The 19,295-nt window shown below is 39.2% G+C and overlaps 1 protein-coding gene across 1 annotated transcript in view; it reads right to left on the reverse strand.

Moving 5' to 3' along the window:
- LOC127971589 (uncharacterized) overlaps positions 1-19,295 on the reverse strand; it is a 39,201-nt gene that overhangs the window by 4,646 nt on the left and 15,260 nt on the right. Inside the window, exons 3-16 of the mRNA XM_052574704.1 lie at positions 14,728-14,835; positions 12,975-13,135; positions 10,904-11,006; positions 10,740-10,785; positions 9,027-9,131; positions 8,818-8,913; positions 8,208-8,333; positions 5,761-5,880; positions 5,258-5,394; positions 5,050-5,176; positions 3,498-3,590; positions 2,897-3,079; positions 2,591-2,735; positions 771-1,775 (exon numbers count right to left, since the gene is read on the reverse strand). Of these exons, the coding sequence (XP_052430664.1) occupies positions 771-1,775; positions 2,591-2,735; positions 2,897-3,079; positions 3,498-3,590; positions 5,050-5,176; positions 5,258-5,394; positions 5,761-5,880; positions 8,208-8,333; positions 8,818-8,913; positions 9,027-9,131; positions 10,740-10,785; positions 10,904-11,006; positions 12,975-13,135; positions 14,728-14,831 (2,551 nt within the window). The 5' untranslated portion in view covers positions 14,832-14,835. The remainder of the gene's footprint in view (positions 1-770; positions 1,776-2,590; positions 2,736-2,896; positions 3,080-3,497; positions 3,591-5,049; positions 5,177-5,257; positions 5,395-5,760; positions 5,881-8,207; positions 8,334-8,817; positions 8,914-9,026; positions 9,132-10,739; positions 10,786-10,903; positions 11,007-12,974; positions 13,136-14,727; positions 14,836-19,295) is intronic.

The raw sequence follows: 19,295 nt of genomic DNA on the forward strand, positions 1-19,295 counted from the left end.
TGCTGAAAAAATCAAAACATTTTAAAATAATATTCCAGGTTCAAAACGTTACATGCAACAGTGTTTGTTTTTAAATATTTATTTCTGTGCATTTTTGCCTTTTATTAGGATAGGACCGTATATACTGACAGGAAACGAAGTGGGAGAGAGAGGGGATACAGGATTGGGAAAGGTCTGCAAGCCGGTTCTTGAACTCAGGTCACGCTCAGTGCAACAGCACTATATATACAACAGCACCGACATATGTAACAATGTTGATTACCTTTAAACACTAATTCATTAGTTTTTTTTTAAGCAAAAATTGCAGTAAAACACTTACAATGCAAGTAAACAGGCTAGTGCAACTTCTTACTTATTGCTTACTAACCTTGTGCAAATTTATATCATATATTTTCAACTTGTCATGAGCACCTAAAGACAGTAAACTCAGCTACTCCAACATGCATGCAGAAAGTACAAGTACATGAAATATGATTTTGTGTAAAAGAAGTGCAAAAATGTTACAGATGAAATAACAGGTTTTAAAGAAGTGCTTTTACAATAATAATAATAATAATAATTTTAATTTCTGCTTTTATTTCAAGTGCTTTAGTGTAATAGTGATTGTAGCTAGTTTTTTGGGGGTCCTGCCGAAAAAAGTTTCTCTGGTAATGGGACTTTATGCTATAAATGTTTTTGATAGAGCTTAACTTTTATTCTTTTATTGAACCTGGAACTTTCTTTTATGGAATACACAAATATTTTGTTGTAAAAATAGATTGTTCACTGACCTGTGAGGCCTTGCTCTGTGATGGGAGGGGTAAATCGATCTTGGGCATCAAAAAATTCATCCTCAGAATCTGAACAACTGTCTCTTGTGTCCTTTGCTTTTTCAGGAACATTTAAGGAGATAGCTCTCATCAGCACAGATTGTGCTATTAACTTTGAAGATGGCCCCTGTTGTTTAGTTTCATTTATCTTTTTCTTTGGGAAGCTTTTTCCCTCTTGTCTACATTCTGTATGGTTGTGAATCCGGGTGAAGAGTGCCTTAAAGTTCACTCCTGCTAATTTAGTATTTATGCTGTTAGGGGTACAAGAGGCTAACACAGCCTCAAATTCTGCTGACATGGCAGAGATGCCACCATCTTTTCCACTGTCTCCTCTTCCATCATCCTCACTCAAAGCATCGTCGTTGGCCACAGGTGGGCTTGGCAAGCTGTCAGACATTTGAGAGAGCTCAGAGAAGCACAGAACTGAGTGATTATTGTAGGTCAGGTCGGAAGGTCGTCTGAGTTTGTTGGAACTGCCGCTCTCATCCAAAAGCTCTGGCACCTCCAAGAGGTAAGGGTGGTGGACATCCAGACTTGAGGCATCAGAACTGGGTTTCTCTTCCAGAGACACATCCATATGGCCAAGCCCACCAATGGCTGTCTTAATACTCTCCTCCAGTGCATTTAGTGAATTACTAGACAAACTGGAGAAGCTGCTATTTACTCGAGGGTCCGTGTACCAACCTGTCTCCAAAAGGGAATCCATCATCATGGCATATTCCTCATCTCCAATAGACTCTCCCTTGCTCACCTCATCTCCTTCGTCTTCTAAAAAGGGATGCGTTACAATCACTCTAACCTTTTCTGCCTCTGCTTCACTTTTCCCCTCAGCTTCCTCTCCTTCCTCTGTGCCATCATTTGTATGAGTAGACATAGTGTCCTCTGACAGGGTGTCTAGCAGTCCCTCCATGGCATAGTCATCCTCTGAACTGTCTTCTGAATCGCTCCCACACCGATAAATATACCCTACACAAAACACAATTTATGTAGCATTTAGTATAATATAATGTACAAGTGACTTATTTCATAAGTGATTTAATGCACTTAAAAATGCAACTAATAACAAATCTTACAAAAAGGCATTTTATTAAATCTGTATATCTCAACACAACATACATTCCATATGCATTGTAACAGAGTAATCAATATGTCCCAAAGTAGTAACGTGATATTCTTGGAAGAACTATGTATACAACAAGGTACATAATTTTCAGTATATTTCAAAGTACCATAGTCTGGCACCATCACTGTACAATGGTACCACCATAGTACTTTTTCATGTTTTGCAACCACAACATGCAATGTGCAAAATTTTGTCTCTTGGTTTCTATTTTTGCGGCATTGTGTTGTACCCTTGAGCAAGGCACCAAACCCAAAACAGCTCCCCGACAAGTAACTCTAGTGTGACAAGTAACATGTGCTGAGGGTGTGCTAGTGATAAGATCATGTCAGCAGTGTGGTCATTCTTGATTGCTTACTTATGCCTGAATGGTGATAGATTCCCTTGGTGTTGTTTCCAAACAAAAGAAAATATATCGGCTATCGGCCACAATGTGGTGAAATATATGCCCAACATAAGCAAAAATCCATCCCTTATTTATAGTTTATTTTATTTCTGCTTTATTTAATATAACAAAAATTATTTTTTTACAGATTTAGTTAATAACAACACTTCTCCCTACACAGAGCAACATCAGTCACTTGTAGTGTGGGCAGGGTGTTAGGAGAAAAAAAGTTGTTATGCCACATATGTAATAACACAACCTTCCCTAATCTCCTACCTTCTTCTGCTGGAATGCGTCGCATTTTAGGTCTGGGTCCCCAGCGAAACACATTGATATTGGGGTCAACCAGCAGTTTGCAGTATCCAGCCAGGAGGCATGCCAGATCTTTAGCTGCTACCGATTCCATTAACAGGGCTATTGGCTGGAAGTTGCAGGATAAAGAGATTGTCAGATGAAGAGAGAAAGAGAAGAAGAGAGAGAAAAAAACATATTTCCTCGCCTGGGTGTTTATCCACACCTGGGTGTCCCTAAGGTACAGTTTCAGCAGTGTTTATTTTAATCTGTTGGTAGACGTGTACACACCTGGATGTCCTGCAGGTAAATCTTGAGCATGCTGACTCTGTCGGACTCTGAGAGCACCTCTATTCGGGTGATGTAGTGGAAGTCTATGATGGTGGAGATCATGTTGAGCTGGTGGTTTAGTATTTGGCTGATCCCATATCTCGCTCCCACCAGCAAACTCACTAGTGACTCCCTGTCCTGCAACTGTAACACACACACATGTCCTTCAGTCTGACTCAGTCTTACCGGGGAAATACATAAACTTAAAAAGAATATAAGCAGGATTTTTAAAATGGTCCCATGTGAATCTTATGAGTCAGTGCTTTATAATGAATTGGTCTCGGGCTTTACGTCATTTCAAGGTTTATTTTTGTGCCACTGCAAGAGATACTGCTATTTTATCCAAATCTCTCACTCCCTAAAACAGCCAACTTATATAACATGCTTAAATTCATAACCTTAAAAACAAGATATAATTTTTTTTTAATCAGGCAGAACATTATCTAGAAAAAACTAATGGTTGCCGCCAGACAAGAGAGGAAAATAAACGAAACATATCAGTGTCCTGCAGATTTTGTTTGCTATTTGTGATGAACGTGGCAGATGGACACAACTCTCTCACCAGCATGGTGGCATTGTAGCTTCTCCCACTGTATGAAATCAGCTCCGCCATCTGGGTCAGATAAGCCAACCGGGCCTGAGACACAGAAATCACCTGAAAAAGCGAGAGAGAGGGAAATGGAAAAGATAAACAAATAGATTTTCATTATGATTGAAGTAACAAAAACAAGGACAGGACAAAGAAAAGCGGTCTGACAACTGCTGCAGTGCATAATAGGTTTAAAGTGCACAGTATGCATATTCGTGTCTGGTATAGAAAACACATGTGCAGGATATCATCAGAGTACCAAACATGGAATATTGCATCCCACATTTACAGTGTGACAGATGAACCAGCAGTAATAGAGCACAACAGTTTTTCACCTCAAGGAAAAAGGCCAACCATTTTCACCACAGGAAAACTGATTTTCAATGACAAATTATAAACCTTTATAGACCGATCTGTTGTGAGCTCCGAGGTTGTTGTGATGAGCAAAAAAATGGTCTGCATGATGCAGCCCAACTGAAAGGGATACTACACCCCAAAATATATATATTTTTTGTCATTAATCACTTACCCCCAGTTTGTTCCAAACCCATAAAAGCTTACCGTGTTTTCCGGACTATAAGTCACACTTTTTTTCATAGTTTGGCTGGTCCTGCGACTTATAGTCAGGTGCGACTTATCAAAATTATTTTGACATGAACCAAGAGAAATGATCCAAGAGAAAATATTACCGTCTCCAGCCGTGAGAGGGCGCTCTATGCTGCTCAGTGCTCCTGTAGTTTACTACTGAAATCATAGTGCACCCTCTCGCGGCTGTAGATTGTAATGTTTTCTCTTGGTTCTTGGGTCTAAATAAATGCGACTTATAGTCCAGTGTGACTTATATATGTTTTTTTCCTCGTCATGACATATTTTTGGACTGATGCGACTTATAATCTGTTGCGACTTACAGTCCGAAAAATATGGTAGTTCCTCTTCGGAACATAATTTAAGATATTTTGGATGAAAACCGGGAGGCTTATGACTATAATAACAAGTTAATAACAGTGTCAATGTCCAGAAAAGTATGAAAGACATCATCAGAATAGTCCATCTGCACATCAGTGATTCAACCATTACATTATGAAATGACGTGAATACTTTTTGTACGCGAATAAAACAAAAACAATAACTTCATTGAACAATTTGTCTCCTCTGCGTCTCTACACATCACCGTAGCGCCATTTTGGGGAACATGAGCTGAATGCAGGAAGCTTATGCTCTTCTTAAAATATAAAAATATTATATCTTAAAATATCTTAAATTGTGTTTATAAGACGAACAAAGCTTTTACGGGTTTAGAACGACATGGGGGTAAGTGATTAATGACAACATTTTCATTTCTGGGGTGGAGTATCCCTTGAAGTAATAGAGTCTCCCTAAACAAATCAAAATACAAAGAGATCACCTATAAACTAGTATTAATTGAATTAATATTTTAAATATAATAAAATATTTTAAAATATATAATTTTCTGTTTATAGGGAGATTTTAACATCGTTTTCTGAAAAACGTAAAAGACACACACCTTCTGATGTGGTTCTAGCAGTGACTGGATCTTCTTCATGTGGTAGTTGAGAGCTTTCCGTAGGTCTTTCTCTCTCATGTTCCTCAGCAGAGTGGGAGAGATGAAGCTCTCTAAACCAAACTCCTTGCTGACACAGACACGCACATTTATTAAATGACTGTTTTCTAATGTAGCATGAGTATTTCTGAGTGTAGGTGTGCGCTCTTACACAACGCTCTTAACAGATGCTCTCGTCGTCTGTCCACAGCTTGCCAGTTTCTCGTGCATGTACAAAGCGGCTAGTCTCAGCGCTGTGTTACATTTCATCTCTACAGCATAGCGTTCCTGTAACACATCTCCCACACTCTACACACACACACACACACACACACACCAGGGTTATATCAGTTAACTAAAACTAAAACCATATAAAACATTTTCCTTACTTGAAATGAAATGAACATTAATGGACATTAAACAAATAAAAATATTTCAGCTATTTGCCAAAGCAATATTTCTTGAAATTAATTGATTGCTAAAATAACTGAAACTGAAATAATTTATAAATTATAAAATTAACATGAAAATGCAATAAAACAAAAACTGATTCATAATACTGATAAACTGTAATAGTACCTTACTTGCTTTTACTTAATAACACCGATTACAGTAAAGCTTTGTTTTATTTCTACACCACTTTATTTTTAGCGGTACATAATTCAATTGTGGCACCTGCTGAAAGAGGTACTCAAAGGCCACAGGATCATCCTGCTGGAGGTCAGCTGGGTCTCTTGGAATGAAGCAGACTCTGAACAGACACCTGTAGTCATGTGAATCCTTCTTCTGTACCACCTGAAAGAGCAGCACTTTATTACAAACTCCAGTCGTGTCTGTAGTGTGTGTAAGTAGGTATATTTCACAAAATTAACAGTTAAATATGGTTTAACATATGTTAGAAAATTAGACATATCTTTATACATAACTAGTTATGCCTAATTCCTCACAACTGAACAACCATATTTTACAGAAAATAAGTCACACACGACTGTCAAAATTGCATTGTTGAGAGAGAAAAAAAAAGATAATTTGCATTGTACAAGTCACATTTTGTTATTACATTTAGAAATATTGTAAAATACTGGTATATTAAATGTTTTCAAATAGTATACATACCATGAACATATATTATTTCTACTTAATCAAATGCATTTTGCACATTATGTAAGTTGACTTTAAATTGACTTTAGTGGTGTGACGATACACTCGTTTTCTCGTTGCATCGATTACAAACCCTGACGATTCATATGCATCGATCTTGAAACATGATTTTTGAATCATGAATCACCGATCTCAGTAATCGATTCAAAACGCTAAGAATCGAATGAATCGCGATTTCTATAGCGATTCAATGCTTTCAAAATATATACACATTAAATTACTACGCGCACAAATTAATGGAGACCTTGAAGAGTGTTCATGAATCGTGCCTCTAATCTGTCCTTCACTCGCTCTACTCTTCACCGATTGCTCTCGCGCTACGTTCGTCTCTGACGCAGCTGACGTGCGATCTATAGGACTCGTGGCCAGTAATACTAAAGTGAAGTAGTTTTACTTTTCTGTAGTTTGTCAGTGGCTCTCTGCATCTTACTGACACCGTTACCTGAGCAGTCGAAAGCTGTATTTATTGCATAAACAGAGCAGAAGTTCCATTGAATGATAAATGTGTTTAAAAATTGCGGATGAACCGAATGTATGAAGGAAACTGTTAAAATAACCGAAGCATTAATGACGACCTTGAAATAAGAGCGCAAGGTTTATCTGATAATCATATGCATGAAAGTAGTGTTTGTAGATTTAGCAAAGAGACAACGGGTGCGTTTTCTCTCAGAATAATTTGCTGATGGAGAGGAAAAGTTAAATAGCTAGCCTACTATAGCATTTTATTTTGTGAAAATTTATAGATAAAGAAGTTCACACTGAAAGAGAAGTGATCTTGCTCTCATAGACGTGCCAGGGTATATCTGCAGCTAAACTGAATAAAAGCAGAATGAACTGATGAAATGTAAAAAAAACCCCACAATAAATCTAATTTATGAATGATGCGGTGCTAATTGACATATAATTTATTACAGTACAGAAACTATAAAGTATATTTTCTACCTTATTCTGTGAAGAAAATTAATTTAATTGCTAATTAAATGTAGTCCAGTATATAAAACAAACATAAAATTGCCATTAGGAAAACAATACTGATTACAAATGATTGATTATTGTCCAGCATTGTATTTGATTTCTTACAGCTCATTAAAAGTAATAAAAAAAGAAGAGAATTCCTTGTTAAAAAAAAAAAAAAAAATTATAATAATTATGATTTTCTGAAGTTGCTTTGTAATGATTTGTATTGTAAAAAGCGCTATACAAGTAAACTTTAATTTAATTTAATTTAATGATAATACATAGGCTACATTTTTTTAAATCTTGGCTTACATACATTTTTACGTATGCCATGTCGCATCATTAAACCAGGATTTAACAATGTACAAACTGTTTTTTCTTTTTTTTTTTTTACCTATGGTTCTCTAACCATAAAGGCTACTGTAATTTGCCCCCTGACTAAGCATTTAAAGAATTTAGGGGAAACATTTAAATAATCCTGTGAATGAACTTAAAGAATGCAGAATCAAATCGTTATAATCGAATTGAATCGAATTTAATTGTGAATCGAATTTAATTGAATCATTTGCAAAAAATTGTTCATGAAACAAATCGAAAACCTATGAATTGTGAATCGATTCAAATCAAATCGCTGACTTCCCAAAGATTCACAGTCCTACTTGACTTAAATATATGTCAAACTGAAGGATGATGGGAAGAATCAGTGAATTGGCTGATTGAAATGAACTGTCCACATTAATCAATACACAAATATGAATCAGTTTTCCCAGTGCTACCTTAGAGAGAGAGGCATTTTAGGTGTGTATTGTGTTTGATCAATGCTAACCTGTGCACAATATAGTGTCATGGTACATTTAACTATTTGTCCTGCTACGGTTATTGTTGGAAAAGTTGCTTCTTAATGCTTAGCATTATTCTGAATGTAGCTGAGCTACTGTTACTAACTTGAAAATCTATATAGTGACGTTAAAAGCATTGCTACTTTTCGTTAGCTAGTGTGTTACCTTTTGTATGAGCTCCTCCTCATGCAGCAGCAGTAGTTTGGTGATGTTATATTGCTGTTCCAGCACCAGTGCGAAATGCTCAATACACCGAATAGACAGCTTGTCTTTCAGAGTCAACACGATATCCTGCACACAGAGACAACTTTACTACACTCTCAAAAATAAAGCTTTCAGAATAGGGTTTGAGCAGCAATGACATAGAAGAGGTTCAAAAGAGAGCCTTTCAGTGAACAGTTCCTAAACAAGTTAAGAACAGTTTAATGATCCAAAGAACCCTTCCCACTGTAAAGAGCTTTCTGTGTAATGGAAAGGTTTCATGGATCTTAAATCACAGATACTAATAATGAAGCTTTATTTTGTAGTGTATACATCCACGCAAAGTCATTTTGGATTTCGGAGGTTAATGAAACAAACATACATGTCTTATAAAATAAAGAAAAAAGGGGTCTTTTTAGGTTAATATCTATAGATATATTCATCTTTTCACAAAAATAAATGTAGGATCAAGCAATAACTGATAGATTTCCTGCAGTATCACTAGACCCCACAGTACAGAAGTTAAAGCCAAAGTTGATATACAGTATAGAAAAGAAAAACAGCAATCTAAAACCTTGACAGTGGTGGTCTTGTTAAATTTGAAGGCTTTGGTCTGGCCGTTCTCCAGGTACACCTTCAAAACGTTGGGCAGGAAGAGAAGAGAGTTTCCCTGGAAACAGTCAATGAAACGTGGATGAAAACAAATATACCAACAACAAATCTATTATCAAGCAATTCTGCTTGTGTTCATGGCCAGATAGTACATAGTGCACATGGCTTTACCTGAGTGTGTCCGTTGACGACCACCTCTTCTGCAAAGCGCACTTTAACGGGGTTTCTTCTCAGGCGAGCTCTCTTCTCTGCTGTTATGAATGAAGACTTAGGATTCTGAAGGCAAAAAAAACAAACATTTCTTTATATTCTGAGCTGGACAATGACATTCTGGTGTTTTGTAGGATTGCTCATGGCTGAAATTTAAAGGGATAGTTCACCCAAAAATGAAAATTCGGTCATTAATTACTCACCCTCGTGCCGTTCCAAACCCGTAAGACCTTCGTTCAGCTTCGGAACACAAATTAAGATACTTTTGATGAAATTCGAGATCTTTCTGACACTACATTCAAGACCCAGAAACATAATAAAGACTTTGTTAAAATAGTCCATGTGACATCAGTGGTTCAACCATAATTTTACAAAGCTACAATAATACATTTGTGCGCAAAGAAAACTAAAATACGACTGTAGTCAACATTTTCTTCTCTTTCATGTCAGTCTTGTGCATTCACAAGAGTACCAGGATGCAAGCATGTGGTGCTGCAGATGCAGGAGCCATCAAGACTGACACAGACGAGAAGAAATTGTTTAAGAAATTTTAGTTTTCTTTGCACTTAAAAGTATTCTCCCAGCCTTATAAAATTAATGTTGAACCACTGATGTCACATGGACTATTTTTAATGTCCTTACTGCCTTTCTGGGCCTTGAAGGTGTCAGTATGGTTGCTGGGTATGGAGGATCAGAGAGCTCTCGGATTTCATCTAAAATATTTTTATTTGTGTTCTTAAGATTAACAAAGTGTAACGGGAGGAGCCAATGACAGACACAGTGGGTGCCTCGGAGAAGCTTTTATTAACAGAAAATAAAGTAAAAGATGGGACAAAAGTGGCCAAAGGGTAAGAGTGTCCAAAATAAACAGGATCTGGTGTCCTCGTCGTGCTGCGGGGTTTGTGTGGGTAAGACAGTGTTCAGGAGGAAGGGTCAAGGTAAGAGGCGTCCTGCATCCTTTTCGTCGGCCGTGGTGCTTGCAGGGGATGGACGGCCCGGCATCCTGGCCCGGCATCCTGGCCCGTCGGCCGTGTAAACAGATGAGGTTCTGGTGTGGATCGCGGGTCCGACGGCTCATGTCTCTGGTGGCGCGGAAATCCCTCAACGCATCCTTCCTGGACACCAGTGTGCATGCACGGGAATGAGACCGGTCTCTCGAGGAAAGGCGTGTTGGGCTTTTAAAGCGGCGGTGATGAGGCTCCATTCACATCAGGTGTGCCCCATCACACGCCTCCAGCCCTGACTTATCCAGCGCCCCTCCTCTCACACACCCACTCCAGTCGGGAGCCTGGTGAAGGGCGGCAATTTAAGACGGGTGCCGATGATAATCATGGAGGAGGCAGCTGACTTGTCACAAAAGGTCTTATAGGTTTGGAACAACATGAGGGTGAGTAATGAATGACAGAATTTTTGGGTGAACTAACCCTTTCAGACGTTTCATAACTAAAGATTTTTGTTTATCACTGTGAAGCTGCTATATAAAAGATGTGACTCAAATAGACTTGTGCTGGTGAAAGAAAATCTGTAGAAAATCAAGAACCATTAATATAACAACCCCGTCGGTTTCAACTGGAAAAGAAACCCAGATTTGATTAAAAACGAGTTCTTGATTCCCAACCCTACCACCACCTGACTCAACATCAACAAATTGCAAAAAGACTCTTAAGTACACACCGCCATATTTCTGAGGATTGTCATGGTTACAGATTCCTGGCAATCCCTGATGGCAGAGCACAAAACATGAAAAAAAGGCATTGTTAACAAATCAGGCGGGGCAAGCAAGCAATATTAATTTAGTAAAGTTATTTTAGCTGTGTCCCTTTAATCTGTGCAGTCACCTAATCATCTGCTCCGCGTTTTCAGGCGAAATATCTTCTATGGCTTTATTGTTCAGTTTTAGGATCTGATCTCCAGGAAAAAGCTGACCGTCTGCTGGGCCTCCTACAGATAAACACACACACACACATATGCAACTATTAAAATGCAACTCTAGTTTCATGCATTCTGCTTTATATTCTAACAGGAAAAAAGTCTGATCACTGATAAAATGAAGAATAGCCACATTTATTTAAGTTATGTGCCAGCTTACTGCTTGATTTAGGGGTTTGTTTAAATCACTAACTCTATAAATGAGTAAAAGTTACAGTTACAGTCATGAAAGTTGCATTTTTAATTCATTATTCATGTCACATCTGCTGCTTCTGTGGATAGAGTGTCTGAGTCTGTTTGTCTCTGCACTGCTCTGTTCTGCCATTTACACTCATTTGTCTTTGAGCCAAACTATACACACACACACACACAGTCTGCCCCAACAACATCCCCTTAGGCCCTGATTGCTCTCTGCCTTGCCAGAACCAACCACCAATGGCTGGCAGATCTCTCTCTCTTCTTCCCCTTTCACATAATTATGTGCTGCAGGGCTGTGAGGTTCTCCCTCTGGTCTTTTATCAGCTGTTTCTGCTGCAAAAAGAGAGAAGTCAGCACTGCAGAATGACTGTGTGTGTGTGTGTGTGTGTGTGTGTGTGTGTGTGTGTGTGTGTGTGTGTGTGTGTGTGTAAGAATGCACACATAATAGCTTTGTTGCACGATCCAGTGTGCTTCTAAGGCGACTAGAATGAACCCTTATAAGTGGCTGATTTAGATATAGAACGCTCTGCAAAGGCGGGAAACATTCATTCAGGGATTTATCGCTTGTGATTCATGAGCAGACTCGCTAGAAGACATTAGAGAAAGTTTCAGCAGAGTCTGTGTAACTAGGGCAATGTTGTTGACATGCAATCTCACGCAATCTAGCCTTCCTATGTTCTTCTCTTGATATTTTTTTATTCTTTATTATGTAAATCTCCTAATGTGAAGACAGTTATTTGTACAAATCTGGGATGCCATTGATTCAACGAATGACAGCATCAACTCACAACTTATTCAGACAGAGCTTGATGTTGGCGTGTTGCTAAGAAAACAATTCTGTACCGTAATATAAAAGTTTAGGCGGTCATTCCAAAACAGTAATGACTTCAGTTAAAAGTAAAAAAACCTCTACATACATTTCTGCTAAATTTTGTTAACTGGTGCTCTATTTGTTCTTATTCTATTGTTCTATTTGTAATATTTTACATCAAAATATAAAAGTATTTATGTAGTATTTTAATCAGTACAATTTATCTTTCAATTAATATGTATATTCAGCAAGATGCATTAAATTAATGCAGTAATATTTTGATATTGTCATTGTGATTATCATTGTTTCCACACAAACATATGAAGCAGCACAACTGTTTTCAACATTAATATTATAAATAATGTTTCTTGAGCAGCAAATCAGTTTATTAGAATGATTTTTTTTAAGGATCACGTGAGACTGGTGTAATGATGATAAAAATTCAGCTAAAAAATTAGCTTGTGTCAGTGTGTGTTTTTGTTTGAAAGACAGATATTGAGTGTGAAGGAGCTTGTGCACCTGCATCATAATGAATTAAATAAATGACAGAGGAGCAGGTGGCCTCCTCACACACACCAGCTCAAGTGTCACGTCCTTTCTCACAGTTTCACCATCTCTGTCAAAGCAGCACAGAGGGTGGAAATTCAGTCTGATGCAGAGATTTCTAGACACAAGCGTCCAGAGGAGAAGCTTATAAATCAGAGTACTTTTCTCAGGATGAACATCTGAGAAGCAGGACGGTGCTTTCACACGTCTCCATTTAATTTTACTGGTGTCTCTGAGAAATATAAGAGATCTTAACAGGTGTTGTTATTTTCCTCTGGGCACATTTTCTCGAGCACAGCCAGGAGAGTATCCAAACCCGGCTTAATTAAGATCATAATCTGTGTTTAAAAACAACCTGCTCTAGCGCATGCCCCAAGCCAAACTCCACGAGAAGTGTGTGTGTGTGTGTGTGTGTGTGTGTGTACCTGGAGTGACGTCCCTGACCAGCAGGGGATGCTGTGATGAGAGAGTGAATCCATGGGAGTCCAGGACCGTGTCTCTGATCACCTCCACTGTCACCTTCACAGGGAAGTTCTGCTGGCCCGAATCCCCAGAGCGCGACCTCCTGCCTCCTAAAATACGCTCCCTTTCAGAGACAGAGCAAGCACAGAATCAAACTTTTGTTTATTTTAATGCCGCCTTGGTGAATAAAAGTATTAAAATCTTACTGATCCCAAACTTTTGAACAGTAGTGTACATTTTATCTTTGAATATTTGCATTATAAAATGGATAATTCAGGTCCTAGATTGGTTGAGCTGCGTTCAAAGCTGTTTTGAATTACACTACTATCATACACCTTTGTTTACGTCTGTGTGTTGTTCAGCAACCACTTTGTTGGAACCACAACGGTTTATTTGCTCTGTTTTAATCTGTGAAACCTTACTATGTATATGGAATTAGCATTTTATAAAAGCAATGAACCCCATGAAGTGTGGTTTACAGGCAAATTATAACAGTTACGGGGGTTTTAGGCACTCAACGTCGTGGCTAACAACGCCCCTAAGCACCACGGCTTCATGGGGCTTATTGCTTTTATTTTATAACACTTGGGTTGTGAAAAAAATAATTACCTTAATTTGGTGCTATATTATCACCAAATGTGGGATTCAATCTTTTAGTCAACTTGTTTTTTTAAGTCAGCCCTGGTTTTGTATTTCTTTTTGGAACTGATTTACAGTAGGCCTCGCGATCTGAGCTTATGCACATCAGTAACAACAGTTTTTGAGTGAAAAATAAATAGTTTTGTCAATACTTACTCCAAAATTGAAGTGCTTAAGCTCAAAGCGGTGAGTCCTAAAATAATTAACTACAGAGCTAATTAAACTACTGAGGATTTTCTCTAAAAATATCACATTGAAACCACATGAAATGACGTCACTGTATGCCAACAGACTCTAAAACACATGGCGATGATAATTGCCTGATGAACGTGTGGTTGCATGGCAGGAGACGACTGTGTTTATACCAGCGGGTGAAAGACAAATGAACTACAAGCCTACAGCAGATGGAAGTACGAGAAAATCTCGAAAGCAGTTCTCATGAGAAAACAAGGAATTATTTGCCATCTAAACATTTATGCAGATACAGATATCAAGTGAAGTGTTTTCTGAAGAAAAAGAGCCCACAAACAACAACTCTAAGTACACCACTCAACAAACGCTGGATCTTGCGAGCTTCACAAAGCTGGAATTTATGGTAGGGCCCATCTGGAAACCAAGGCCAATATCTTATACAGGAACCATAAAACCTTTCACCCTAATTAATGGAAAATGGTTCTATGATCTGACTAGTGTTCTTTCCCTATATCTGTATGGGTTTGGAGAAAACCAAAAGATGGCTTCAACCCACACAGTCTCTGTTAAACACATGGGAGATCCGTCATGGTTGGGAAGGACTGGTTTGGTGGTTGCTCTGTGTGTTGTTCACAGTCCATGTGACATTGCAGCATCAAAGTGTGCACTACATCAAAAGATGACTACAAAGGCTGAGAGCACCAACTGGGACAGATCCTAAGTCAACCGACTTCCGTGGCTACATCTAAACATCATTAGATCTGCCTGTGATGTTCTGGAGCTCCAAATGTGAAGGGCGTTTTCACTTTTGCTGTCCTTCAAGAAATGCATTTCTGCTCTGATTTTAATATTATATGTGTGTGTGTGTGTGTGAGGTTACTCCACCTGCTGAGAGAGCCTCGAGAACGGCGCAGCCATTTCCCCACCACCTGCTCCACCCGACCGACTCTCCCTGGAGATCGACTTCTGCTTCTCTCTCGCTCCTCCATCTAACTGAGAGATAGAGACACAGACAGAGAAATGAGCGGACAGAGAATACGGTTGACGCTCATACAGTGACTTTTTTTGCATATGGTTTGTGGCATGCTGTCCATGTTGATTAGCTTTATTAGTCATAATTTTAATGTACTCCTAATATGATTTTTTAATGTTTTTGAAAGAAGTTTCTTATTCTCACCAAGGCTGCATTTATTTGATTAAAAATATGGTAAAATCAGTTACACTGTGAAATTTTATTACAATTTAAAGAATGGTTTTCTATTTTAATATCTTTTAAAATGTTATTTATTCATTTGATGCCAAGCTGAATTTTCAGCATCATTACTCCAGTCACATGATCCTTCGGAAATCATTATAATATGCTAATTTGATCCTCAAGAAACATTTACTTTTATTACGATTAGTGCTGAAAACAGTTGTGCTGCTTCATATTCTTGTGGAGACTCTGATACACTTTTATCAGGATTTTTAGAGGGATAGAAAGCCCAAAAGAACAGGATTTATTTGAAACTGAATTCTTTTGTAACAATACAAATGTCTTTTCTCTCACTTTGTTGGATTCTTGCTCTTCTACTAAGTATTGCTGACACCATCTTGCACTACAATTTTTTTGTCCAATCAAATGCTCTCTGGAATGGGAATGCTCCTCCCTCTTATACCACCTGCGTCTGACAAGTACAAGTTTCATCTCTGAGATTTATTCTAAAGACTACTGAGTATTAAAAATAGGGACAAGCCTTGTTGCAAAAGGAAATACATCAACACAGGAAAGAAAACTCATCAATGGTTTTTGCAGAGCCAACATGAAATGGCATTCACAATCCATTTTACATCTATAAATGAGTCGAATCCATTTAATTCAATTTCAGATGCAGCTTATTCCATCCTTCTTAATTCATATCCTCCTCTCAACACACTCTCTCTCACTCTGTCCTGTGTGTGTGCAGGGTTTAATATATGCTAATAGCAGCGGCACAGTCATGAGGTGACACCAGGCCTGGCATTTAGAGGACAATCAGCAGACAAGATATCACATGCATAATAACATCAGCCTTCTACAGATGATAGAAACACACACTGCACCTATTCAGTCTGTTTAAATACCTGCACGACTTCTTTCACTCCTCTGGACATGTGCAGCTACAAACACACATGCATCTCTCTGTTTCCGGCACACACTGTTGTAAGTGTGTGTTATCTCTGCTGTCAGACGCAAGGGAGCCCATAGTCCTTACACACTTACTCAATCACTCACAAACCACAACTTCTCTAAACCACCCTCTGAACGCCTGATCAATATGCACAGTTTTCATCATGCTCAGAATAATCGGCCTGATTATGCACTGATTTGCTGGTTGCACTGCATGCTGAAGAGGGTCATGTGACCTTTTACCTTTGCTCTATGAGATTGCATTCAGTCTAAATCCTGATGTCTATGAGGTTTGGTCAGTATAATGAAATGACATTTACAAGAATGCTATGAAATGCGTGTCATTTACAAGCAACACTAAGAGTATTAATCAACAAAACCTGAAGGCCAGCATCCTTTAGCTAAGCTATATGTTGACCATTAAAACTTAAATAACCTGCTCAGCAAGATTCACTTCAAACAAACCGTTTTATTATTTCAGTAATTAATAATAAACAAGTGTGCTACTTTATAGATTAGTGTTCTGACACTTTTCATAATCCAACATAATCCAACAATGTGTGATATCAAGCTTGTGTAACTAGGCAGTGTTGTTAATGATAACTATTAAAACAATTAAATTAAAAATAAATAAATGTAAAAAATAATCATTAATTTATATAAGGATTAAATAAAATAAATTGGAATAATTCTATATATTTTTTAAATTAGAAAAAATGTAAATAAAACAAATTACTAATATATCAAACAGTAATACATTATAATGCCATATATGTACTGTATGTATGTATACTTTGCCGTTTAAAGGTTGAGGATCAGTAAGAAATAAAAGTGGAAGAAAAAAACTGTAATTTTATGAAATATTATTGCAATTTAAAATAAGAGTTTTGTATTTTAATATAAAATAGAATTTATTCCCGTCAAGCAAAGCTGAATTTCCAGCAACATTACTCCATTCTCTTCTTTGTCCCATGATCCTTCAGAAATCATTCTAATGTGCTGATATATTTTCAATGTTGGAAACATTGTAACATAATAGTTTTTGGGTCCTGTGGTACTTTTCAGGATTCTTTAAAAAATATCAAGTAAAAAAACCAGTGTATTTGTAATGTTTAGACTTAAATGAACTGAAACCTTTAACAGTATAGAACTACTGTAATATCAAAACAACACTGTAGCTAGATGGGTTTATATTCACATTCTTACAATCTTCACAGACAAAATAAGAAATAAGAAAGTGCTCATTCGTATGACTGACAAAAGAACAGATCAGACCATTTTATGTTTGCTACGTATTTTTCGGACTATAAGTCGCACCTGAGTATAAGTCGCATCGGTCCAAAAATACGTCATGACGAGGAAAAAAACATATATATAAGTTGCACTGGACTATAAGCATAGACAGTAAAAGAAATGGACACAGCGACCCCATTGGAACTCAACTGAGACAAGTGAAGCCCATTTTTAGCTATTTTTAGCACTTACGCCTCAGATGTAAAGTTATTTGCTGTCAAAGTGACGCCAAAATGAATGGGAGTCAATGGGATGCTGAGGCAAGTGAAGTTCTGCTACAAGATGGCGGCACGCGGCCGACTTCAACTTCTGGTCGACTTCCTTGACGCCTGACTATAAGTCGCATTTATTTAGAACCAAGAACCAAGAGAAAACATTACCGTCTACAGCGGCAAGAGGACGCTCTATGTTTCCAGTGTAGACTACAGGAGCACTGAGCAACATAGAGCGCCCTCTCGTCGCTGTAGACGGTAATGTTTTCTCTTGGTTAATTTCTCTCGGTGTCAGGGTTTGCAAGGGAGGAACTCAAGTGCAGACAGGATTCAACACAAAAGGGTTTATTAAATACAAAAAGGGAAAACAAAAACCCACGAGGGGGAAAACAATACCTAGGGTAAGGACTAAAACCAAACAAGACAGGGCTGACCAGATAAAGACACTAAACACTAACTATAAACAAACACTCACGGTATACAGGATACAGGATACAATCACAGTCACAAGTGTGGAACACATCTGAGAAACACATAAGTAACACAATGAACCGACGCAAGACAGAGCACACTAGGAGATCTAAATAGGGGGAACAATTAAGACACGACAGGTGACACAGATAGGGCAATCACGACACGACTAGGATAACAAGGGGGGCGGGGCAAGGGAACGAGACAACACAAGCACATGGCCCAAAGACAAGGCCATGCGCTTGTACACAAAACAAGGGTCTGTCATGATCCTGCCTCAAGACTAGGAAAAATCAAGGACACAAGGGCAGGATCATGACAGAACCCCTCCCTTAAGGAGCGGCTTCCAGACGCTCCTCAAGGGAACATCAAACACGGGACATGACAGACTGGGACACAGACACAAACCAACAAGACATGACTAATAATAACAAAGGCAAACATGAAAACACAATGGCAGGGTTAGGGTGACATAACAAAAAAAACAAACAGGGAAGGGGAGGGGGCGGGACCACAAAGTTCATGGGGGACAGACCAGGGCGGGGGGGTGGGGTAGGAATCTTAGGAGGACAGGACGAAGGCTGACGACGGGGGGTACGGGCAGGTCTGGGTGGTGAGGGGCGGGGAGGGGTCTCAGGACAACTGACAGGGGACATGACAGGAGCAGACAAGGGACGCGGGGCAACACTTACGGGACGCGGGGCAAGACTTACGGGACGCGGGGCAAGACTTACAGGACGCGGGGAGACGACAGCTGGACACGGGGGGACAACATCTACTGGACACGGGGGGACAACATCTACTGGACACGGGGGGACAACATCTACTGGACACGGGGGGACAACATCAACAGGACACGGGGGGACAACATCAACAGGACACGGGGCCACATCAACAGGACACGGGGAGACAACGGCTGGACATTTGGGACTTCTGGGGACAGGGTCAGGGGACAAGACAGGACTGACGGGGATTTCTAAAATTTGGACAAGACGGGACAAATAATCAGAAAATGCTTTAGCAGCTAGGACAATAGGCATCTCCTTATGAGATGAAACCGACTGTACAAGAGTCTTTGCTGCAGAGTCGGCCGCGGCTCTCTCCTCCGCTCTCACGACTGCCGACTTGCATACAGCTTTCTTTCCCGGCTCGGGCACGCTAGCGCTCACCGCTGCTGGCTCGGCCACGCTCACTGCTGCTGGCTCGGGCACGCTCACTGCTGCTGGCTCGGGCACGCTCACTGCTGCTGGCTCGGGCACGCCCACCGCTGCTGGCTCGGGCACGCTCACCGCTGCTGGCTCGGGCACGCTCACCGCTGCTGGCTCGGG

The sequence above is a fragment of the Carassius gibelio genome, chromosome B14, assembly GCF_023724105.1.
Source record: "Carassius gibelio isolate Cgi1373 ecotype wild population from Czech Republic chromosome B14, carGib1.2-hapl.c, whole genome shotgun sequence".
Classification (NCBI taxonomy): Eukaryota; Metazoa; Chordata; class Actinopteri; order Cypriniformes; family Cyprinidae; genus Carassius; species Carassius gibelio.